Source organism: Malus domestica, chromosome 03, assembly GCF_042453785.1.
Source record: "Malus domestica chromosome 03, GDT2T_hap1".
Taxonomy (NCBI): domain Eukaryota; kingdom Viridiplantae; phylum Streptophyta; class Magnoliopsida; order Rosales; family Rosaceae; genus Malus; species Malus domestica.
Window position 1 is genome coordinate 11,301,056 of NC_091663.1, and position 25,234 is coordinate 11,326,289.

Genomic DNA, 25,234 nt, shown 5'->3' on the forward strand with positions numbered 1-25,234 from the left:
TAATCTAATCTTCTAAATATTAAAAAAAAAAAAAACTTGAAAACGCAGAACCCCCCCTCTCTTCTTCCTCTCTGTTTCTTCTTCTCCGCCCACTCTTTCTTTTCTCCCTCTCTGCTCTCTGCTATCCTTTTTCACTTTTTCTTCAGCCTTCCTCCCCTCTCTCTCTCTCTCTTCTCGGTGCGGCATCGTTCCGTGGTTTGAGATTAACCATTCAAAAATCAGAACTTTGACCGCATTCGTAAGCACCCCAAACCCACCAACCAAGCACTGAAAAAATTCAAAATTTGAATACATACCTCGTTGTTAGAGCCGACCGACGAGCCGACGAGAGGAGCACTGGGTCCGGGTTTTTTGGGGGGGGGGGGGGAGAGGGGAGAGGTTTCGGATCTGGGTTTGTTTGGGGGGGGGGGAAGTTTTCTGGGTTTAGTTGCAGATTTTTTGGGGGTGGATGTTTCCAGGTTTGCTTGCGGCGTCGCGGGGGGGGGGGGGGGGGGGGGAAGAAGAGAGGTTGCGGCGCCAGGGGGGGGGGGGGGTATGTGGGTTTGTATGCAGAGAGCAGAAAGGGAGAAAAGAAGAGGTTTCGGATCTGGGTTTGTTTGGGGGGGGGTAAGTTTTCTGGGTTTGGTTGCAGATTTTTTGGGGGTGGATGTTTCCAGGTTTGCTTGCGGCGTCGGGGGGGAAGAAGAGAGGTTGCGGCGCGTGGGGGGGGTATGTGGGTTTGTATGCAGAGAGCAGAGAGCAGAGAAGGAGAAAAGAAAGAGTGGTTGGTGTTTTTCTGTGTTGGGCGGAGAAGAAGAAACAGATAGAGGGAGAAGAGAGGTGGGGGGGTTTCTGCATTTTCAAGTTTTTTTTTTTTTTTTTAATATTTAGAAGATTAGATTAAAAAAAATTAAAAAATTAAAAAAAAAAAAAAATTGCCACGTGGCAGCCTCATCAGCACAAATGTGGCAGCCATGTCAGCATTTAACAGACTAATGGATGGAAAATCTAACGGAGGTGTTATTTTGAAATAAAATGGTACTGGATGTATGAAAGTGAAATGTTTTAAAGTTGTTGTATGGGGTTGTAATTGACCTCAAACCTGAGGGGCTACTATGTAATTTACTCTTAAATTAATGAAAAAAATGTTGATTAATTTCAGGATCTGAGTTCTCTAAAATAAGTGTGATGCCGGTTTTCTGAAATAAGTATGATTGTTGGCTTGGCAGTTCATGAGTTCAATTAGAAGTTTTCATAAGAAAAAAATTAAAAATAAAAATTTAGTCCTAACTAGTCCGATACTGTACCAAATGTTTCACAATTCTAGTATTGCTTAATCCAAGCCAAGCCAATTCAATTTAGAAACTAATTCAGTCCGAGATAGTCTTGGTACAACAATTGCATTTTTATAGTACTTCTTAGTCCATGCCAAGTCAATCCAAATTAATTCCTTAAACTAATTTAGTCTGAGATAATCCGATACAACAAACTCATCCTAAAATCACTGCTCTCAACATCCAATCGGTCCCCCCCCCCCCCTCCCGCTATCATGCGACGTTGTAGTTGGCTCGCACAATAGACATGCGCCAACCACATCTTTACCCATTCGCTTCCGCATCCACGGCGTCGAACAACCGACTCTAATATTAAAAGTCCTTGAAATCTCAGCATAAAAGTATTCCCCCATTCTCGGCCTCCACCCATATGTGCAAATCCAAAATGTCAGTCGACGCCGCCCAGCCAGTCTCCACCCCTCGCCGCACCCTACGCACCCAGCAATCCACTCAATCCACCCACCCAACTTCCGCCGCCGCCGCCTCCTCCTACTTCGAACAGCCTTCCACCTCCAACACCCACAGCGGCGGCCACAACACCTCCACCACAAGTTACAAGCTCTCTTCCTCCACTTCCTCCTCCACCTCCTTCTCCAACCTCAAAGACTCCCTCCCCGTCCCCGAAAACCCCATCGTCTACGACTTCTCCGAACTCTGTGCCGCCACCAACAACTTCCTCTCCAAACGCCTAACCGACACCTCCACCCTCTCCTGGCGCTGCAAACTCCGCGGAAAAGACGCCGTCGTTTTCCAGCGCAAGTTCCGCGTCAAGCTCTCCGCCGCCGAACTCAAAAACCGACTCTCCACCCTCTGCCGCAGCCACCACACCTCCATCATCAAGCTCCTCGGCGCATGCATCTCAACCGACCATACATTCCTTGTCTACGAATTCGTCCACGGCGCCAGCCTGGCCGCCTGCCTGCGGAACCCCAACAACCCGAATTTCACGGTCCTGTCCACGTGGACCTCACGTATGCAGATCGCCACCGATCTCGCTCAGGGCTTGGACTACATCCACAACAACACCGGCCTCAACGTCAATTTGGTCCATAACCACATCACAAGCGGCAGCGTTTTGGTCACCGAACCGCACTACAACGGCCGCATCTGCCATTTCGGGGCCGCCCAATTGTGCGGCGAGACCGATTCCTACACCCGCCAAAACTCTAATCCCAGACCGGGAGACCAAATCGAAGGCCCCACTTCGAGATTGAGCAGGTCCGACAGCCGGAAAAACCAGTTCGAAGGCGTGAGAGGGTACATGTCCCCGGAATTCCAAACCACCGGCGCGGCGACGCAGAAGTCCGACGTGTATGCATTCGGGATCGTAATCTTGGAGCTTTTGTCGGCTCAGGAGCCGTTCAAGTACAAGTTCGATAAAACTCGGGGCGATTTTATCAGAACCTCGGTGGTCGACTCGGGGCAGGCGGCGGTTCTTCGCGGAGGTCTGAGGACTTGGGTGGATAACAGGCTCCAGGACTCGTTTCCCGTGGAGGTGGCTGAGAAATTGACACGTTTGGCATTGGAGTGCGTACACGTGGACCCTGATCAACGGCCCAGCATGGAACGCGTGTCGGGGAAGATCTCCAAGCTGTATTTGGAGTCGAAGTTTTGGTCCGACAATGTGAGAGTTCCGGCGGGGATTTCGGTCTCGCTTGCCCCGAGATAAAACGCTGTCGTTTTGGTCGAAGAACAATATTCTAATTCTGTACTTTTGTAATTAGGGAATAGGGAATTTGAGAGCGACATAAGTGATTATTTTGAACATTTAAACGATGAATTTCAGTGATTTGATAACGATACGAGTGGGTATATGTTTTTTTTAGTTTTGAGTTTGAATATTTGATACACTCACAAATATGTTATCTCAGTCTAAGAAGTCGGCTACGATTAAAAAATAAGAAAATTAATGAAAAATGTTTAAAATTTTTTAGTTTTAACGATAAGGATAAAATAAAAGGTAAAGTGAATAGTACCAAGATTGACTTTGTAGTGTGTTAAAGTGAACAGTACCATGAGATTTTCATTAAAATTATCTTAAAAATTTTAGTTGTGGATTGGATGGATCAAGAATTTTGGTTTTATATTGAATGATGTGGAATACATGCTACGAAATTTTTTTTTTTTTAATTTATATTCTCGTAATCAAATATAAATCGATATATTAACATTAACAACTAAAGAGAAAAAGTCATATTACCTCCTAATCATCCGATTTTATGTACCTTTCTCTTTAAACACATACGCAACCATCTCATTTGCTGCTTTGTTGCACCTCGAAAGAGAAAACTTAGAGACAACAAACTTTATAACTGTGACTTGCCACCAGTTGTCCTTTTTTTAGAGGAAAAACAAAAACAAACAATCGGAGAAGGTTAGTCCATGGACTGCGTTTACAATTTTGTAAAGTCAAAAGCTTAAATGAAATCTACGAAAATTCAAACGTCGAACGTCAAACAACATATGTAGGAAGGGGTGTGATTTTCACACACCCTATTTTACTTCTTACACACCTTTTTAATTTTTAACCGTCGGATCGGATGAATTGAAGAAGATCAACGGACATAAATTATCAAGGGTGTGTGAGAAGTAAAATGGGGTGTGTGGATAGCACACCCCATGTAGGAACTCGGCCAAGTTGACCAACCGGCAATAATAAGAGCCAACCGGCAATAATAAGCGCTGACCAAATGACAGTGACCACAAGAATATGTCAAAACTGAGTTGCATGCAGGGGCGGAATCATTTAAGCCACTAGGGTGGTCTCCGATTCATGCATGACATGGAGGAAATGGACCCCTCTTTCCCTGTCGATTGTCGATCGATGATCAGAAAAACAACATTGTATTATGCTATGTGTGTGTAATTGTGAGCTGTTAATGCATTAAAAATTGAAATTCACATGCATCTATAATTGCAAAACAGATACCAAATTAGAAGAAGTGCAACATAAGAATAGAAAACATAAGCTGTGATACCACGCAGAACCATGGAATTCAATTATTGTATTGATAGCACATAGTCTCTTTATTTTTAGTCCATCTTCCCTGCTCCACACTAAGAAACATTTTCGATTAACTTCGTCGCTTCAAAAGAAGTCCAAGCTACAAATATACAAACGATAATTATTCAAGCAGGGAGTCCTGAATTGAAGCAGCTCATCTTAGATTATTTCTGTCTGCTATCTTTTCGAGTATATTTCTCCTCCATACACACTCAGGAATAAAAGAGAGAAGGAGATATGGGATCAACTACACCCCCCCCCCCTCCCAAACAAAAAAAAAAGGTTCTAACGTAAAAAGTCACGTCTGTATATGTTAGTAAACGTCGAGAGATTCATGAATCGAAATGATTATAATGCCTAGTCCAGGTAAGACAAGTGGAAGTGGTATTCAACTAATGGGTATAATGACCAATATATCCATAATCCAACCCTTGATTTATTCATATACACACTTGGTATACGTGATAGTCAACACCAACTGAAGAAAAATTAACCAGGGACTTGATTACATGGCCAATATGTACTGAAACTCAAAATCATATGGAATTTTCTCAACAGTGGTAGTAATCTTGCCACTGCCAATTTGACCCCTGAAGCAATCCACCATTGATTTTCGCAATGACCCGGATGTTGGTAACTGGTGGCAAACCCACTGAACTAGTGAGTCCACATCCACAGCAAAATCAAGCATGTTTCCTAGCAGTAGTTCTGGGAACACAATTTTCTTTGAGCTGGTCACCACAATTGATGCTTGCAGGTACTCCAACTTTGATCTCTCCAACTCAGCTACAACACCGTCAGCTGTGTATATCCTCACCTGAAAAACGTAACATTAATTTCCGGAAAAGATGGTAGCATTAGTACATTAATCAAATGCAATGTTGGAACATTTATATCAATTGTACAGCGGGAGAAGAACGAGTTCCACAACACAGTGCAAATGTAACATTAGGATCCATGGACTCAAGACCGTAGAGTTCGCGGATGGCTTTATCATCTTTCTCACCATTCCGAAAAGCCTGTGGAAAATGACATGATATGAGAACATACTACTACAGTATAAACCAAGCATTTGATCATAAGATCAGTCATATTTACCTCTTGCATGCTGGAAGGTGCTGGCTTCCTCAAAATGTAATGCTCTATGGATTCAGCATTTAAAATCTTACCCCCTATGTTCAGAGTTGCCTGAATCAAATATTATTTGTTATTCGTAAAGATTAGTAAGGAAATAAACTTTTGAGCCAATATATCTAAAATATTTTTCCGCCAGTCAATGCCTATACTTTCATATATATACCAATTTGATGCTTTATTTCAGCTAAAGCTCGGGGATTACCTTGTTCATCAATGCGAATAATTTTTCCACGGACGAAGGCACTCCGTACTGGAGAAAACCCTGGAAAATTAAAAAAAAAATTCAGTAATCCAGCATGAGAGCTTGAACAGGATTAGGCACACTTCAGACTTGCATCTCTTAATTGAACGTTAATAAGCAGAAGAAAAAAATGGCATTTTTTGTATACATACATTCATTATACAAGCATTGTAAATGTTGACCCAGAATGCTAGCTTCTGTTGGTATGTCAAGGACCCCAAATCCACCACCTGGAGATAGTTCATCAATACCCTGATGCACAAGGACAATAGGGAAATAATATTAAAAATTCATGATATGAAACCACGTGATAGTGTTATGATCACAAAGACGAAAACAACTAGTTACGTACCTTAATTTTTTTAGTAAAGGAATAGAGTTGGATGCTGAAATGGATTTTGGATCCATGGAGATTGAAGTGAAAGTAACCAAGTTTTTGTAAGGGCCAATGTCTCTTGGAATACACTCTTCCACATTGAAGATGCCATAAGGGTCTTGTTGCCTTGACTCCTTTTGTAACAAAAGGTTTGACTTCGCGTTTGCGCCAGTATCGTCCCTGAAGCTTCTTGAGGTTATGGAAGAGTTGACAGACCTGGAAATGGGGCCTGACTTCTCTATTTCCATTGTTCTTGTTGTTCTAAGCAGCCTAATGTATATGAAGTTTAGACACTTCATGATTTCCTCAGAGAGCTTGTTTGGTTGCCAATTCTGGCTGATCTCTTCTAATTGTGTTGGAATTGGTACAGATTTTGGTGGCAGTTCTGAAGTAATCCCTGGATTACGTTCCTTTAACTAAACAGAAAAACAAAGCCATGCATCAATTAATTGGTGATACTTCAGGCATGAAATTTTGAAATGAAATGAATTAGTCTCATCAAATTAACATTAGTAGCTCACGTTTCCAAGCATAATAAACTAAAAGTAGGAATAATAATCTTTGGGTGCAGCACGTTATACATAATCTCCCTCTCAATACGTGCCTGTATACTATCAGTAAGATCTACATGCATATTATAACAGAGAGTTGTCACATATAACTGATGCATACAATCCTTTTGAAATTATAAAGACAGAATAAAAAGGAATGTAACAAGTTAGGGCGCACCTTGGGTGACGGATGTCTAGGAGCTCGCAAGGGCGAGGGTGCCCTCAAGGGTGAGGGTGCCCTCAAAGATCCATTGTTTCTCGGAAGCTTATTTTGAAATTTAACATCCTCATAGAAATAATTTTCTTTTTGATCAGAAAACCCTCTCGAGTATCCGATTTTTTCGTTTGGACTGAGGTCGTTAAGGTGATCATAATCACCTTTGATAGCTTTACTTATGAAATGCAATGCCTTGGTCTCATGATACCCCATTCTCTGGCTCTCATTGTTAACACTTCTGTGTATGGGGCTTGGCATTGCTACATTTGATGCACGAGGAATGGGGTTACTAATTAGGTTTCCGTGTTGCCATTGGTTTGATAGTTTTGATTCCTTTGTAGCTTCTTGTTCATGCTTCAATCCGAGTTGAAGTTGGCTAATTTGGCCTTCAAGTCGACCAATTTCTCCTTCAACCATAGCTAGCTCTGCCAAAAGCTCCTTCATCTGCGTTACTCATAGAGGAGAGTATTATATTTACTCTTTTATGAACAACGTAGTTACATACTAGTAGAACTATGATCCCAATAAAGTAATTATACCAGTAGAAGTTAGAACAATAAAGTAGCTTCATTAACAACTTATTTTTTTGGTAGATGTGTATATGCAATGAGCCTTAGTTGAGTCAGTTGAGGGATTCCTTAATAATTTTGTTTGAGGGACGCTTTTGTAGAGCTCACTCCATTGCATTTCAACAATTTGTACTATTTAATTTTTAGGTTTTTTTTCCAAAGATCATCTTTACAAAAATTGATCACCCAAATCAGACATACGGGTGATTTTATATCTTCTCATAGCCAAATCAGAATCCAAAGATTATCTCTGCAATGCTTAGTTTAAATGGTGGTCATCTTAGTGTTTTTTGAAGCACCGTATTCGTATATATTTTTCTTATTAATTATAATCGAATCTTAATCATTTTGAATTTATCAATTTGTTGCGAAGAAGATATATGATTGATGAGTTAATACATATGCAACATATATATGCTGACAAATTGTAAATCATGACCATTTAGGTGGAATCATATATAAATGTCCAATGTCTAATCTTGACTTAGGATCTAACCATATAAGATGCATGCCATGCGACATACAAAGCTATTCTTTAATTAATGTGTTATAATTCTTAACATCTGTAGTATAACTTTGTATAATTTGTCTAACTGTCAAAAAATCCCATGCATAATAGTCAGCCGCATGAGGTAGCTTAAAAGGAAGAAGATAAATACCTTGGGAGGAAGAAATCTTGGGATAGAAATAGCAGAATCACCATTTTTCCGATTGTGGACTTGGTCCAAAACCTCATGTACTTTCTCTTCCTGATGAAGCATTCTTTTAAGCAAAGAAACCTACAAAATAAATAAGGAACTTGTCAATATGACTCTCTCATCATGATCTAGAAGATGAATGATACGTTATATGACTCCTAAACTTAGAGCATGAGAAAAGTTTAAGACCAAAATTTAGATTATGAAAAAAATTTAAACTCCTAAACTTCTTTTTTATACAATGATATATTTACACTAAAGAGTGACGACTTAATTAAGGGGTATGCTTTTCTTTGCTGTAAAATGCTGGTAGGGGATTCAATTAAGGGTTATGGTTCTCATTTATTGCTTCATGCTTTTGGGTAAGAACTGCTGTCAAAAGTTACACTTCAATAGTATGTGACAGTTACAAAAAATTTTAATTTGGTTTCCTTGACAAAGAACATGTCCTAATTAAATTGGCCTTGGGAATCCAATGGATATTAAATACATATTCTCTTTGAAAAATATGGCTCCCCAGCTGGAAGAACCAAAAGTTTGAAAGATAAACCATGAAACCTTGAAGAAATATAATGGTAAATAGTTATGGATGCCTGAAAATGATGTGTTCAAAACATGATTCACCCCTATCAGTTTTAGCTATTTTTCTTATCCTAGTACGTAGATCAGGAAGGTGACCCCATCACCCTATGATTGCAAATTTTATGGGCTAGTGTCTGGTGAGATATTATTTCGAGTGGTGTTATCTACACACTCACTTTCACTTTTTATATTTTTTTTCAGTTTTCGACCATCAAATCAAATAAACCAAAAAAGATCAATGAACAAAATTAATAAGGGTATGTGAATAGAATTATCCATTATTTATACAACCCAACAAATACCCTGACAGAGGTGGGTTTTATTATTGAATGTGAGATGAGATGGTGCAAGTGTTAGCAAGCATGTTAATTTTGTATGTCTTTGCAACTCTTATTATGTGTAAATATATATAATAAATACTTGCTTTGAGTGCCAATAACTAAGTCGAGAGAATTTTTTATGTAATTGGAATATGAGCTAGTACACCACCATCATAATATAAGTAGAAGGTTGACATATTTTAATGCTCGTTCACTTATATTATGACAGGTAATATCCCACTCGTGTCCCGAGTATACATAAACTAGTAGTGCCGCAAAATTGCTAGATACTCTTTGTTAAAACAACTTTAATCAAATATTAATATTCAGAGAAGGACTAGAATCCCATCCTACGTACCTCTCTTTCAAGCTCCTCTTTCCTTCGTTGCCCAGAAAGTTTCTTTTTTCTCTGCATTTCCAAATTAATAAACTCTTATGCATAAGAAATTGATCATGAAATAGCTAGCTACAAAGAGTACAACTCATGGCTAACCAAAATAAACAGGAAAATATTACAAATGATTTACATTATGCAACATTTTTTTAACAACATCATCAAGCGTCATAGATTCATATGGAACTTACAATCTCCGACGGAGTGCGAACGGACAAGTCGCTGGGGCTCGCCATGAACAAAACCTCAGTGCAGCTCAGTTTGAGCCAACTCCAACGCTTACAAGAGGCAACATAAAGCCAAGAGGGTAAGATGTTGTTGGCAGTATTTTTTGTGAGGTTTTGAATATGTTCAAAGCAGTGTTGGTGTGAGGACTTAATAAGCTTAGTGCCAAAGCAAGGGTGGCAGCTACTGGTTGTTTCTGCTGTTGACGTTTGGTTTGATGAATGGAAAGAACTTTGAGGCGTTGAAGAAGAAGATGAGAGGGAGCTTTCGGGCTGATGATGATGATGATGATGAGGTTGATCATGTTGTGGGTGGGACATCATGCAGGGAAAATAAGAGGGGCTGGTGTGGTGGTGGAGTGAGAGGTACGTGGGAGGGTTTTTGGGTTTGGCGTAGCTTGCAATTCTGGCTTTTGGGGGAGGGTTAGCGGTTATACCTTACAATTACAAAGACCTAAAGCTCTTTATATAATTATAGCAAACAGTAAATACAATTATGTATGAATGATCATTAACAATAACCTTCACTACCATATCTTTTTTATTTTCTTCTACTATATATAGATATAGAGGGATGAACTCGAGACTTCGAATGTAAATGTGAATGTTTTTACTAATTGAATTATACGTTTTTGTTACTTTTAGCCATATTTAAAAGAACGAATTTTGTAAAATCTGAGATATATGAATAGTAAGATGTCTAGATGCTTATGTTGTCAAATTGTTATTGTAATCCTCCTTAAAATAATAGAATTAGAAGGGATGAATTTCTATAGCTAATCCTCTTCTAATCCCTCCAAATGAAAATCCCTTCACTTTTACTTTAAATATGCCTTGAAATTTGAGAGTTCTCCATTGCAATCAAATCTTGTGTACTAAACAAGCTCTAATATACTTGTTTTTTGTTATCCGAAACAGATGAGAGAGACAAATATGACCCTCGTACTATGGGAAATTCAAACTAAGACACCTTATGGATGTACATGTATTAGCATTCTCACGCATGCTAAGCATGGACGGATGACCAAAGGGATGGCGGGATCAGGAGAAATTTGTTAATCCAACTGCTTTATCTTGCTCATTTGTCTGTTAATTGTAGGGCCTATTTTATGGTATGAAATACTAATGATTGTAAAATCAAATCATCACAAATCCATGTAATGAAATTTCTAGAGGGCACTTCCCCTTCCAAGAAATAATTAATGACCCTCTCACTCCCTCTTTAATAATTAATGTGATCGGTGTATAATAATGTAGATCAAAACAATCCCTAGAGGAGGAAGGGTTAAGTTTAATAATGTGGATCAATACAAACCCTAAACCCTGACATGGCCATCACTACTTAATGTGATTGGTGTTTAAAACCACAGTTAAGTGGTGGTGATGGTTTCGCATCCTAGCGTATTTCAAATCTAGTGAGTTATCTAAATCCAGACACCAAACAAAGTCGAGTCCCAACTCATAGTTTGACAACTAACACCAACCATGATCATTACTATGTACAATGTTGTTGACCATAAGATTGTTTAGGCCAATTACATTAAGTTTGAAACAATTACCCAGCATTTGGATAAAGAAAATGAACTTAAAATTCAAAAAAAAAATATTAAATTAAATTAACACGCAATAATTCTTTTATTTAAATTCATAAGTAAAAAGTTCAAAAAATTGCGCACAAGAATAAACCTAAAATTTCACGAGTTTTAAGATGAAAAACAAAAAATCACGTGCGACACCGCCAACATCACAACCACCTTGCTACGGCCATCACCACCACCATATTGGATGTTCCACATTCTCCTCTTTCTATACATGGTGGTGCAGAGGGCTCAGCACCAAAAACAATCCCAACTTCCCCTCCCCCCTCCTTTGAAGTGTAAAGTGGACTCCTCCATCAAACCAAAACCAACCAAAAGATTGTTCTCTTCTTTCCCAAGTGGTTGAGCTCCACCTTCACATGAATCTTGGAGCCGAGGCCCGAAACTCCGAGTTTAGGCCTTGAGTCCTAAAAACCGTGGATGGACCCGAGCCCCACGCTCGGAGCTCATATTCAAATGTTCATCCAAACATGATAAAACTTTTCAACAAACATTTCCTTCCTCAATTTATTCCTTGATTGCATTCCCATTCACATCTCACTCTTTGCAACAAAACACAACAAAACAATTGTATATAAACATTTTTCACGGTACACAGTAAAACGTCACGAAATTTCAAAAACGCAGAACCCTTGGATACAAATCATATAGAAACATCAGATGCGTAACATAAAACATTAGGAGGAAGAGCTACACTGAATAAATAAAATGCCTCTGTTATCTAAGCCTACAGATTGGAAAAGCTACCTAAAGAAAATGCCACATTTACTCTTATCTACAGGTTGCCACTATATTAGTTCTGTACACAACAATCTTGTAAATCTTCGGTCTTCTTCTCAATATGTTTACAGACTCCAAGAGTCAAGTAGTGAGACAAGCGTCTTGGAAAATAATTTTCCATTTATGCACAGAGGGAAGGGGTTGAAAGGATCAAGACTGATTTTACTTCTTTTGCAAGAGTACCATTAAAAAGTACGCAATCCCTCGAAAAACAATACCGGTGATGACGAGGAAGATTATACTACGGTTCCAATGATTGAGATCATAACCATTTTTCATAAGTGAACCGCATCGCGTTATTAGCCACACTCCAGAGTACCTAAAAATAAAAGAAAGCAAGAGGCTATAATATCTTCTCGAAGGATGATGCAGAATAATTTTGTAGAAGTAACAGGTTATTTCAAACCTTTTGGCATTTGATATGACAAAAGCTTCCAAAGCCCACTTAGTGTAGCACAAATCAGCTATTCTTGAAACAAATTTGTTCTCGTTGTAGTTTGCGATCAGAGTCAAAACGACTGGAAGAAGTACTGACCACTGCATGACACAACCAATGGCTCAAAACCAGAAAGGAAAAAAAACGCATGCAGATACATTAACACATTCCATTAATAATTTCCGATGTGAAAAAATTCTTACCAGTTGGGCTGGACCAGGTGCCAGGTAGATGGACAACGCATAAGCTATACCGGTTACACAGTATACCAGACAAATCAAAACAATGTAATTATCTATGATAGATGATCTTGGATTGTTGAAGAAATAGAACATAGAAAGATACACAAGAGGCTTAATGATTGTATTGAAATGGTCAACTGTATCCTTTGAAAGAAAGTACGCCAAGCTACTCATGCCAGAAGAGCTCTCTCTCCAGTAGTGCAACTTATCCAGTCCAAACGTTCTCAAAGCAGCAATCTTGCACAGAAGAGCTGAAATGCAAACAAATTAGGAGGGGTGAGAACTAAAATATGTCTTGGTAAAAAGCTATTATTTGAGGACACGAACATGAGTAGTGATTTGACATGAATGTGGGTATCAAACACGTCAATTTCCAAACATACATAATGGCAAGCAAATAGATATAGGGTAATGTTCTTTTCACAAGCAATCCAGCCTTACTAAGAATGTTGCAGACTGTCAATTGAGATCATATGTCCAAAGGGCAGAGAGAAACTATAAAAATATAATTTACTTACTGTCTTACAAGAGAAACTATAAAAATATAATCTAATGACTTATGTGAGATTTGGGTACAAGTTTAGGGACTATTACTCTATATTAGTCAACAAATTATTTTTGGGAACTTTAACGAAAAGCACCAGGTACTGTTCACTTTAACGAAAAACCACATTTTTACACTAAAAAGTCAATCCTGGTACTATTCACTTTATCCTTTATTTTGTCCTTATCATTAAAACTCAAAGTTTTCAAGCCCTTTTCATTAGTTTTCCTATTATTTTTTACTCAACAAATTATATACATCTAAATAGCATGTCCCAGACTTCCAGTAACTGCTCAAAGAGGCAAGTTGATTATGAAAACATCCTAAACCATAAAGTAAAATCACAGTTTAAGGAAGCGATGCATAATCCAGCACAAAATAGTTTACTTACAAACTGCTATGACTGTGTATGTATAACCGAGTGCACCAAAGGTTTCATCGCTCACTTTGGCAAGTGTTCCTAAGCAGATTCCAGCTAGCAATAAAATAAGAAAATCTACAGCTTGTGTTCTAGATTCTCGTAACCGCTGCTTACCTCCCCTGTAAAATCCAGAAATACAACAAATCAAGTTGAACCATTAGAAGCAATATAATCTTAATAGCAGTTAGAAGTTGCAGGAAATAGACTCTGCTGAGGGTAACAGTTACACTGTGACAGTGGCAAGCCTATGGATACTTCATTGTTAATTGTCTAAGCCTTCACAGATAATTAATTAATATCGTCTAAGCATCTTGATTCTTTTTCAAGTATAGTGGAAAAGTAAAGATGATAAGTGCCATCCTTACTAGCATAATATGTATGTGCAACAGTGCAAAGAATTATCCCCACCCGCTCTTTGGTTATCCTACAGCTAAATGTCCCAAGGTCTTAACTTCTCTTACATAATAAAACTCAACACGTTGATACGACACTCATCATATCCATATGGTTGATATCTATAGAAAAATAAAAAAATTTGTGCAACCAAAATACTAAAAAGGGAATATCCACCTTCCGAGGAAGTATCTATATTGCTGGAACACGCCAGGGGTAGTCCGCTCAGATAAGTCGTTTGACTTTAAAAAATTATGTTGTATAGCGTCCTTATTCACCTCAACATGACACTTAACATCCTGCCAAAAGTCTCCAGAAAAGGACTGTCCCTCAGATCCAGCGTCTGGAGTACTTCCTCCATGAGCTGAACTTTCACCAGCTGATGCAGCCATCCCATCAACACTCTGAAGCATATCCATAGGAACTGGGTACCCATTATGAAGCATCCATCTAACAGGTAGTTGCTTATAGGTCACCCCTGTGGTTGTATTTGGTTTTACTATGCCTTCCAAAATATCAATGAAATAGTCTGGAGGGTTGACACGCTCAGGGACAGTAATCCCAAGACTAGCAAAGTACTCTTCAACTTTCTTCACTGATCCATGATACACCGTAAGTCCCCCTTTAGCCAGAAGGATCAAATCATCAAACATCTTGAACAAGGTATAGCTGAAGCACCCAAAAAAATACAATTAGGAAAACGAACTACTTAAAAATGACTTCCAATGAAATTCAAATATTACTTTTCCTTCAATGGTCCACAAAGTTTGGTACCCCAATTTCCAAGACGTGTTTTATGTATGCTCATTCTTTTTCAAAGATTTGTAGTAAACGTTATGAGTTCTCACTTTCCTTCTCTGAGGAATCAATCTCATCCTAAGCATTTAGGAGTACAAATTGTAGATTAAAAAAATTAATATAAAAGTAAAAGTTAGCATACAAATAAGTGTGTCCTCAAACTATAACCAATTGTCTTGTCTACCCACCAAAGAAATAACTTTGACAAGAAATCAAATTTAAATAAAATGATTTCCGAATCGAAATGTATCTGAGTGTGATCCAAAATGTAGGGACACATTGTGAATTTTTCATGTAAAATAAAGGCTTTGTGGTCTAGGATATATGTGAACCATTCAGAATGCTCTGAAGGATTTAAGAGACCATCAAGGAAAACCATGCAAATGTTAAAATAAACAAATTACCTCAAAATGTGCATTCTAGTACTTACGACAAGTTATATTACCTAGGTTGGTGGACAACCATGCAAATGTTAACTCCTTCAAGAGCCTCACGTCGAAGAGCTTTTAGTAATAAATTAGAAGACGAACTATCCAAACCCGATGTAGGTTCATCTAAAATTAGAAGTGATGGTTCCATGACCATTTCTAGCCCAACATTTACTCGCTTTCTTTGACCTCCAGAGATACCTCGCTTCTCCACCGTTCCAACCAGGGAATCCCGCACTGCCTGCAGGCCCAAGGATTCAATAACTCTTTCAACAACTAAGACCTTTTCTGGTTTAAGCAGATCAGCAGAGAGTCTACAATAACCAGAAAACAGAAGAAAAGGATAGTAGAAGAACTAAGGTCAGTACCAGTAAAAGAATGTCATCAAGGACATAAGAAAGAGATAAAATAAAAATGAGAGATGCTAAGAGACTCTTGAAGTGAGACTCTCCATGGACTCTCTGCCACGTCACAATTTAACGTTAATTCCCATGCCAACGTTATAAAACATTGTGCCAAAAAAATATGAGGTGGCAAGGAGTCCATGGAGAGTCCCACCTTTGAGAGAGTCTCCTTAGCATTTCTCAAGAAAAAAGGAACAGAAAAGAGAAGAACAGTCCAAAACTGATCAGTGTCTTTGATATTGCCTAGTAAGTGGCTCTGTAAGCCTTTTCGACCAAAAAAAAGCGGCTCTGTAAGCCTAAGTTCAATAGAATTTTGATCATATTTTGTGGTTGTTCCCAAAAATAGCAGACATGGTATGCACATGAAATTCAAACAAAAAATGAAAAATATGTATTAAAAAAACGTTTAGAAGCTTAAAAGCTTTACTGTATCATTTAAGAATCCATACTTTGAGTTAGTTGTTGACTCCACATCATTATTTGGTAGGAGGTGGGCAACTATTCGCAAATTCACTTCAGAATTAAGAATCATTACACCAGTGCTACTTCAAGATTATTAGAGTCCTATTATTTCTTAAAAAATGGACCTAAAGAAGGGAATCAAGAATTTTGTTGGATACATAGATTGTTGCTTCCAGAGATTGAAGTTGTGAATCATAGGGCTTAATGAAGTAATTAAAAACCAAACAAAAACCAATAGATGCCCACACATATAAATGCTAGTCCGTAATCTACTTTCACAAGATCATTTTGGAAGCATTGTACTTGAAATGTCAATGTTCGAAAACCACCCTGCATCATCAGATTGACAAATAAGAGGCGAATAGGAATGGGAAATTCCAAACCCAAAGACCTCTTCCAACCAATATCATGTTAGACAACCATTGAACCCAACGTTTTAGCTGATAGAGAATGGACCAACCATACAAACAAAACTAGTGGCAACTATGCAAACAAAATGTGCATACCTGCATCTTGCGCTAAACCAGAGATTCTCTTCAACTGTCAAATTTCCATGCACAATATCATCTTGTGGCACAAAACCAATGATTTTCTTGTAACAATGGATAGATTCCATCTTTCCATTTACAAGTATCATACCACTCATTGTGCACCCCCTCACTTTTCCAACCAAGGCAGAAAGAAATGTTGTTTTTCCAGCCCCAGATGGACCCATGACAGCTGAAACCCGGCCAGGCGATATTTTCCCAGTCACACACCTCATAAGATGTTTATTCTTCCCTTTCAACGTGAGAGTTAGATCTTTAAAAGCAACCTCAATTGGAGGTCTCTTGCTGATTTCAATATCATTGGCCATTTGTATGACCCCAGAGAAGGTTAAGTTTGCATTCTGCTCCTGTAATGCCTTTTCCTTCTCAATTTGGCCATATGCATACTTGAAAATTTGACTCTGAGTATGCAACTGCTTACCTTTCGGTGCTTTCGGTGCTTTTGGTGCTTGCTTTTTAATGTTTTTATCTCCTATTTCTAGATTGAAGCCTTCATGACTATTTGGGTCTCCCTCGATTGCATTTATCATTTGTGTGAGGTTGCTTTTTTCCTTCATCTTTCCTTTGGATGTTCCAGCTGATTGCTCACCTATCCCGGTTGGCATAGGTGGCAAGGCACCATCTGATCCAGGTTTAGCCTGTCCGAATCCTTTCAGCGGGTCTGACTTGGTAGATTTTCTGCGAGAAAATGTACGTGAAAACTGTGTTGACAGTCCAACTGCATGCTTCTTGGCAATGTCTTTCGCAGATTTCCATTTTTCACGTGCTTGTGCATTTTCTCTAACACTTTGAACTGCTTTTTCCCTGGATTCCGCTTGTCTTTTTTCTCGGGTGGCGAGAACTTGGTCAGAACAATTATATATAATGAGAAGGATGAAAATTAATCCAGCCTGCATTCACAAAGAAAGTTCATCAGTACAGTGTTCTAAAAAACATTGTGAAAAACATTTATGAGACAACCTGTTTGCTCCTTGGAAAATATTGTGTTTGACACATATTATAGAAGGGAGCTAAGAATGTAAGTACTCCATGAATAGGTCATTCCACAAATTTAAATAGCCACCAGGGTACAAATTTAAAGAACCACGATTCTGATGTGGTTCTAGAAGCTTACATTTGTCATCTCAACATTAAAGGAGTAAGTAAGACCACTCACAAAAATCATGATACCATATGCAGTAATATTTTGATTTTCTGATTGTGATTTACAAGTCGCCATCCGGAAACATTCTGCAAGTTAAACAACAATGGATATTATCACTAGATTCAAAAGCATAGATAACAATCAGACTCGAAGCTCAAAAGCAATAGACTATTGTAGAAAAGAAAAGCATTATCTGACATCTAACATGACCAATGTTTTAAAAAGCGAAGGTGAAGCCAAGGCATTTCATGGATAGCCTCGCCTAGGCGATCGCCTTGAGGTGTGAGGCGAAAGCCTCACGGTACCTAAAATTATTATAATACTTAATATACATAATATATATATATATATATAATACTTTGTAAACAGTCAAGCAAGCATGTCAAACAATCAAATATTGGACTATTATTATTATTGCTCTAATTCACATCATAAAGTCAAAATAAAATAGTAGAAACTAAGTTAGAAACATAAAATTAGCATGAGTTTTATATAAACTCTGCCCAAAACAACGTCATTCTGGGTTTGGGCTTATAAATAAAAAATATAAAAATATAAAAAATATAAATAAAAAAAAATCAAACGCCCGGTCGCCTGGGCGCCTGAGGCAATAGCCTAAGCATTTAGGCTAGTCTGTAGCCCACACCCTTTGTCAAGAGACGTTTTCTTCATAGCCCTGCCCCAAAAACTGCCTAGATGAGTCTTAAAACTAGTTTTTTATAACACTGAACATGACGTTAACCGAAGCAAAGGAAATCATAATATTAACCTACAAAAACGTCTCCAGTTACATGTAATTTCTTTTGCAGGTTCAGAATAGTACTCCAAACTGACATTATGTTTACTCTAACAAAATCATGCAAACCAAGCAGCTGTATCCAAGTCATAAGTATATACAGAGAAAGATGAAAACAAACTTATGCGGTTTGCCAACTTGCCTATCTGAGAGTAGTTTGAAAATCCACTATTGCTCAAACAATAACAAGGATTTTTATAGCTCTCAACCTCACAACCCATCTCCCTATGTACCCAATCTCATCTTTCTTGGACTCCATTCCCCATACAATTTTTCACTCGAATTCCTCAGATGTTCCCTTTTTGTGTCATCTCGTACCCTTGCAACCCTTGGTTCTTTTACTTCTTGGAGCTACCACCCTCCCATAGTGTTGACCCTCTTTTCGACACAGAAACCAATGGTATCTCTGACAACAACTCAGAAGAATCAAGTTTTGAGGATTAGGTCCAAGATAATCACCTTGTCATAATTAACACCATTAACCAGCGCCCCCACTGAAAACTCCTTTTTAAAATTTCTCACACAAATTGTGAGATTGTGGATACTAGTTTTCATAAAGATCTTTATTCGTGAGAGTAGAAGGAAATATTTGCTCCGACAGGAGTATCAGAAATTATGTCTTCCTTCACAGATGAACAAGTCGCACACCTACTATGGAATTGTTCCCTTCTTCCATACTGTGTAACAAGCCGTTTTTCTTTTTCTTCTGAAAAAGTGTAACTGGCAGTTATTCTTTCAAGGATCATGTTTCCTATAATTATTATCAGATTTAGGACCAAAATTCAGATCGCTGTTGCTGAATTTCGCCTTGCTAATTTAGTTTTTTTTTCAATTTTAGGTTACTAATGAAACGAAATGAGATTTGGTATCTTTGATTCTATTACATGCATGAAAAGAGAAACTGACCTTCCTGAGTTGTGGAACCTTTCCTGCAAAAGTGTCTGCAATGGGCAGAAATTGTCGCGTAAGTATAAATAAAGTGAACAACTGATGGATTTTCTGTTTAATGAAAAAAGAATTATCTGTTCAAAACCAGACGATGATGGTAATCATGAAGCCCATGTTTTCAGTCGAAATGTACAAACATGCAGCAATAAAGGAATAAAGTAACAACTGGTAAATGTAAGGGCAAAGGACCATTTGGTCTAGCAGCATCGCTCCACTTTGTTAGAGGAGGTCCTAAGTTCAAATCTCATAAAGGATTGCTTACTGAACAAAACAAAAAAAACTTTCAAATGTAAGGACAAGTGCTACAAGTTCCGGGATAATTATCAATACCCACTACTGCAAGGGATTTTTTGGATGGTAGACGGACAATATGATCCACCTGTACAGAATACCTCTTTACTACTAAGGACATCAGCCCACTTATCTGCTCCTCCACAAGTATGGTTTCGCTTCCCAGGAGGTATCTGATAGCTGTATCTGTAGAATATTTCTGCTGATAAATATTAATGTATGCTAAGCATAAGGAAACTTGAAAAGTAGATGGAATTCAGAAGAAAAAACAAAAGTTACAAAAAGAATAAGAACTTACGGTTCACATATACCAGATCCGTTGTTGAGTTTCGCAAGTGGGCAGTAAGCACCCATTGGGCAAGCTTCATTGATACAGATGAGAAAAGTTAATAACAAAAACCAACAATGCTAAAGACTTTTATAGGATGTTGTATTATATATTACAGAAGTATAGCTTTTCAAAAGGAAAGGATCAAACAAAATTTAGTGGAAGACCATCCTCTGAAGGAGTGGGTTCTCGCATATGTTCAAGTTTTAACCAGCCCTTTTAAGATTGGCTCCTCATCTCAGATGCAATCTTAGATGTCTATAGAGGTATCTCCACTTTGAAGCGTGGGAAGTTTGATAGCAGTGGAGTGTATATTAATATTGAAAATCAAAAGTTTTTATAAATGACTAAGATGACACAAATGTTACAAACAAACATAGTTATGGCTTCAAATCACAATAGTCTCTATGGTTTCGCCTAGATGTCCAGGTATGGCTTATGGTTTTAATTTTGTTGAACACCTTGTGGTCTATGTTCATTACCAATATCAATCAAATCTCCAATTTTTGTCAATTTGCACAAGGAGCATTCAGAAGCACGTCACTTGCAGGGTATAGGGTCATATCGCATACATTTATTATTGGGTCTTCATGATTTAGGAAAATAGTCACGAAATGATTGTGATACCCCTGCACATATTAATTGAGATGGGAGATTTGACTAAAGACTGGTAGCAAATGAAGACCACAAGAGTGTTCTTAACAAAATTAGGAGCACAGGACTTAGCTTGACATATAAGATAAATCATATATATGGATCATTTGTGGTTTCAGGCCTAACATGGATATAGATAAAATTCAATGGAAGAAGGATAGATATCACATAAGAACGAACTAAGATGTCCAGAACTGCACTAACAACTAACAAGTATTAAACACTAGTTATTCTGAAAACGTAATCATTTAGCAGGTTTGAAATACTCACGGAGCATGCAAGTAAGACCATGCGGGCAGAAGAAACCCTCACAACAAGGTTGACACTCGTTAGTTCTGACAGGCACGTACGTTCGATTTTCCAGGTCAACTTGCTCAGCAGAAGCACAAGCCCACCCAGGCTCACATCCAGAAATCCATACAGTCAGATTACAGTTCTTGTTGGGTTTCAAGTAGGTGGTCTTCTGGGTTTGAAATAAACCTTCAGCGTACATCCTCATTTCTGCAGCTGTGCACAATCGACCCATAACCTCTCCAATTGTTCCACCTACAAACATGATCAGAAATGACAAATGAAACTGACTGAAATTGTTATATAATTATCAAGAGAGAGGAGATTACGCAACAGTGTCAGCATGCTTTACACAGCATACTTTATGTTTAATGCCAAGTTATTGTTTCCCACAAAAGTACAAATTAATTAATCTTCTTGTCAACTAAAAAGAAAAAACGTCTAGTATTTTTTGTTAATATATATGCTATTTCCAATGATTTTCTCACCGAACCTGTCAAGAAAGTTTTGCAAGAAAACGAAAAAACCATGTCCCCATTGCCTCCTAAACTCTATATCTAAGTTCACTCCGGCGACCTCACACTTTGTTCTGCAACATTACAACATGGAATTTCATTCAAGTTTCGTGCTTTCTCCATCCCACTTTGCTTCGAAAATTTCATTCAAGTCTTCTCCCCCTACCATTCGTAACATATTTTACAACCGGTGTGACCCAAAATTAAAAATTGACGAGAATGGTAATAACTAAGGTTGTATGTACCTGCCATTTTTTTAGCGCAGTTGGTTACGAACCTTGAATCTTTTGAGAAATTGAAAGCCCCATTCAAATCCTCGTCTCTGTAGGCAAAAGAAAGTAAATTTTCACTATACCAAATCAAAGTTAAGAGAGAGAGAGAGAGAGAGAGAGAGAGAGAGAGAGAGAGAGAGAGAGAGGCAAACTCACACGTCGATAATGCAGAAGCCAAATTTTTTCAAGAGTTCATCACGGAAGACAGGGGTGAGATTGGAGTAGCGGCTCAAGATGAGCTGGGTGGCGAGATCATATCCTCCACCGCCGCCTTCGGAATCCTGCCCCGCCGCACGGGGCAAAGGCGAGCTGGAGAAGAAGCTGGAAAACACGAGCACAGAGAGAACCCTAACAGAGAGAATTTGGAGATGCCCTCTGCTCATATCGACCGCCTTTACCCTCCAAACGGAGAAACCGACTGGCTGGTTGCAATGTAGCGGCCCGATTGGCGGCTGTGACGGATTGAGGGAGGCGATTCGGCGAATGCAGAGAGAGGGATGGGGAATGCGGTGAGAGGAGGGAGAGTGGGAGAAGAAGCGAGAGGGTTGGTGGGGGATGGTGGCAGGCCATGGTGGAAACAGAGAGGCTGAGGAGCTTTGGGGTTTTTGCTTGTTTTTCGGAGCAAAGAAATGGCGGGGAGAAAGAGTCGGCGACGGAAAAGGAGGGAGAGAGGAGGGATTGTTTGGACTGTTGGGTGTCCTGTGGTCAATTCAAATGTCGTCGTTGTTCGGGCCACGGCCCATGGGTCTATTGGGCCTCTTCACACATTGTTCTGACATTACAAAGTGAGGCCTTTCAATTTTTTTTCATTTATATTTTGTCAAACGATAGATTTTGTTAAACTAGGTGTTAGATTAGCCATCAACAGAGTTTGAACCCACACCGTCATTGACTAGGGATTTTCACTTGCATTGGAGAGAATCTCTCCATTTTTTAGGGGTACAAGCCCAAAAGTCGAGAACTAATACCTAAAATTTAAGTGATTTTAACATGTGTTAGATCGAAAGAGGAAAACTACGTACACTTTTGGTTGACCTAAATAAAGGACTTATCAACTAGCGGTAATCATCCAGATAAAACTCATACAATTACGTTCGATTAGATATCAATATATAGCACTATTAATTAAAAAGCCTCCAAATCACTCTCAATTAAGAATCTTATTTATTATGGAATTAACAAGCTAAATATTATGATCATGTAAGTGAGAGGTCTTATGTTCGATTCTCGCCAAAGGCGAATTTGAACCCCATTATTGTTAGCCCATTTTGAGGCTAAGCTCATCCCCTCCCCTTTATTGATCATCACCCTATTATGCATTCTTTTACAACGATCCGACCTCTCTATTTTTTAATCTTTTCATTGATCATTCTTACGAAAAATTAATTCAATTTGAAATCATTTACATGTTTAAGTATCATCAAGAAATTTCATATTTTTTAAACACCACGTTTTTCTATTTCGTTGTCAAAATTAGATGTCTCAATTATTTCTAATTTGACTAATATTTTGCAAAAATAAGATAATCTAGAAAGTAAATTTTTTAAAGAAAAAATAGACTATCAGGATCATGAAAACCAATATGAAGTGTGCCACATAAGAATCCCCATTTTTACAAATAATAATAATAATAATAATAATTAATTAAAAAAAAACATGCGAATACTTTGATGGTGGCTTTGCGTTCGGTGGCGGCGTCAGTATTCATAATTTAAGCTTTGGGGTTATTTTATAATTTTAGTAGCTCTTGGGGTCGATGAGCTTGACTTAAAGAAAAATTTTAATCTTAGTGGTGTGCGTTATTTAGTTGTATGTGAAGCTTTTGTTCATAGTTAGTGTAAATATTGTTTTCCTGTTGATTTAAAGTTCTCTATTTTGATTAAAAAATGAAAAAAATAATGAAAATAGCTTGAAAACTTTGAGTTCTAACGAAAATGACAAAATAAAGGATAAAGTGAATAGAACCAGGATTGACTTTTTAATGTAAAAATATGGTTTTTTGTTAAAATGAACAGTATTGAGAGCTTTTCATTAAAGTTTCCTTAAAATATAAATAAAGGCAAAAGACTGTTTACTACCCTCAAGTTTCATGGTTTTCAACATTTAGTACATCAATTTTTTTTCATCCCAGAGTCATACCTAAAGTGTAAATTTTGGAACAGTCTCATACATCCGTTAGTCAAACTGTTAACTTTGATGTTAAATGATGATGTGGCACCCACGTGGACAATGACTGGGTGCCACGTGTCATTAAAAAATTTAAAAATAATTAATAAAATGAAAGTAAAAAAAAAAAAAAAAAAAAAAAACCCCAGATCCCCATTGTCTTCCCCACCCCGACCCCCCATCCCTCTACACATCCATCCTTCCCCTCCCCCTTCTCCCCAGATTCCCTTTCGTTTTTTCTCCCGTTCCCTCTGCATAGGCTTAGTCCCGTCCACTCCTTCTGCACATCCAAAAACTCAGTCGTCCACTCCGTCAAGGTCCAGGAACCCGACAAGTCCCTTGTCCTCAGATGGAAGCACGGCGACCCTCTCTTCCACAGAAATCTCGCCTAGCTGCAGAGATTCAAGAACAACAACCAACTAACCAAATCTCAATCAAACAACCAATCAGTCAATCAATCAATCCAAATCCAAAAATTCAAATTGTAGAGAGAGAAAAAGAGAGGGGGCGTACAGAGATGGCTCTGGGGGTGGCGTAGGGAGGGCGGAGCTCCGGTGAGGAAATCAGAGAGAGAGGACAGGAAGGAGGGAGGGTGGTTGGTGTGGGTTGTAGAGGAGAGAAGAGAGGGAGGGAGAGTGGGTGGTTGCAGAGGAGAGAAGAGAGGGTAGGGGTTGCAGCAAGTGCCAGAGGGAGGAGTGGATGGAGAAAGGGTGGCTCGGGTAGGCAAGGGGTGGGTGATGGGGGTGCTCGGATGGAGAAGATGAAAGGGGCGGATGGGATGAAGGGGGCGGAGGGGATGGGGGAAGGATGGATGTGCAGATGGAGAAGGGAGGGGGGTCGGGGTGGGGAAGACAAAGGGATCTAGGGATTTTTTTTTTTAACTTTTAATTAATTAATTATTTTAATAGTTTATTATATTTTTAAATTTTTTAATGACACATGGCACCCAGTCATTGTCCACGTGGGTGCCACATCATCATTTAACAGCAAAGTTAACAGTTTGACTAACGGATGTATGAGACTGTCCCAAAATTTACACTTTAGGTATGACTCTGGGATGAAAAAAAATTGATGTACTAAATGTTGAAAACCATGAAACTTGAGGGTAGTAAACAGTCTTTTGCCCTATAAATAAATACAACCGCAAAA

General features: G+C 38.5%; 3 protein-coding genes across 6 annotated transcripts; 1 reads left to right on the plus strand and 2 right to left on the minus strand.

Moving 5' to 3' along the window:
• The first annotated feature begins 1,387 nt into the window (after positions 1-1,387).
• On the plus strand, positions 1,388-3,113 carry LOC103427220 (lysM domain receptor-like kinase 3). Its single transcript, XM_008365289.4, has one exon. It carries the CDS (start codon positions 1,684-1,686, stop codon positions 2,980-2,982), a length of 1,299 nt encoding a protein of 432 aa, XP_008363511.3. The 5' UTR covers positions 1,388-1,683; the 3' UTR covers positions 2,983-3,113.
• A 1,535-nt stretch (positions 3,114-4,648) lies between these two features.
• Positions 4,649-10,025, minus strand: LOC103423534 (uncharacterized). Its single transcript, XM_008361623.4, has 10 exons — positions 9,594-10,025; positions 9,367-9,417; positions 8,068-8,187; positions 6,801-7,283; positions 6,048-6,487; positions 5,848-5,947; positions 5,657-5,716; positions 5,416-5,505; positions 5,223-5,336; positions 4,649-5,134 (listed from the first exon to the last, which is right to left on the minus strand). Exons 1-10 carry the CDS (start codon positions 9,948-9,950, stop codon positions 4,823-4,825), a joined length of 2,127 nt encoding a protein of 708 aa, XP_008359845.3. The 5' UTR covers positions 9,951-10,025; the 3' UTR covers positions 4,649-4,822.
• Positions 10,026-11,767: 1,742 nt separating this feature from the next.
• LOC103423213 (ABC transporter G family member 28-like) lies at positions 11,768-22,434 on the minus strand. 4 transcript variants are annotated; one of them, XM_008361286.4, is made up of 14 exons: positions 22,076-22,434; positions 21,893-21,969; positions 21,112-21,387; positions 20,158-20,221; positions 19,899-20,045; positions 19,527-19,561; positions 17,837-17,910; positions 16,639-17,570; positions 15,284-15,580; positions 14,218-14,709; positions 13,618-13,766; positions 12,644-12,933; positions 12,411-12,541; positions 11,768-12,323 (listed from the first exon to the last, which is right to left on the minus strand). In XM_008361286.4, the coding sequence occupies exons 1-14, from the start codon at positions 22,300-22,302 to the stop codon at positions 12,167-12,169; spliced, it is 3,348 nt and encodes a 1,115-aa protein (XP_008359508.3). In that variant the 5' UTR covers positions 22,303-22,434; the 3' UTR covers positions 11,768-12,166. The 4 variants fall into 4 exon arrangements, with proteins under 4 accessions (XP_008359508.3, XP_028955659.1, XP_070675080.1 ...); XM_029099826.2 differs by having other exon boundaries at positions 21,925-21,969; positions 22,076-22,218; XM_070818979.1 differs by lacking the exons at positions 21,893-21,969; positions 22,076-22,434 and having other exon boundaries at positions 19,961-20,045; positions 21,112-21,276.
• Positions 22,435-25,234: the final 2,800 nt, after the last annotated feature.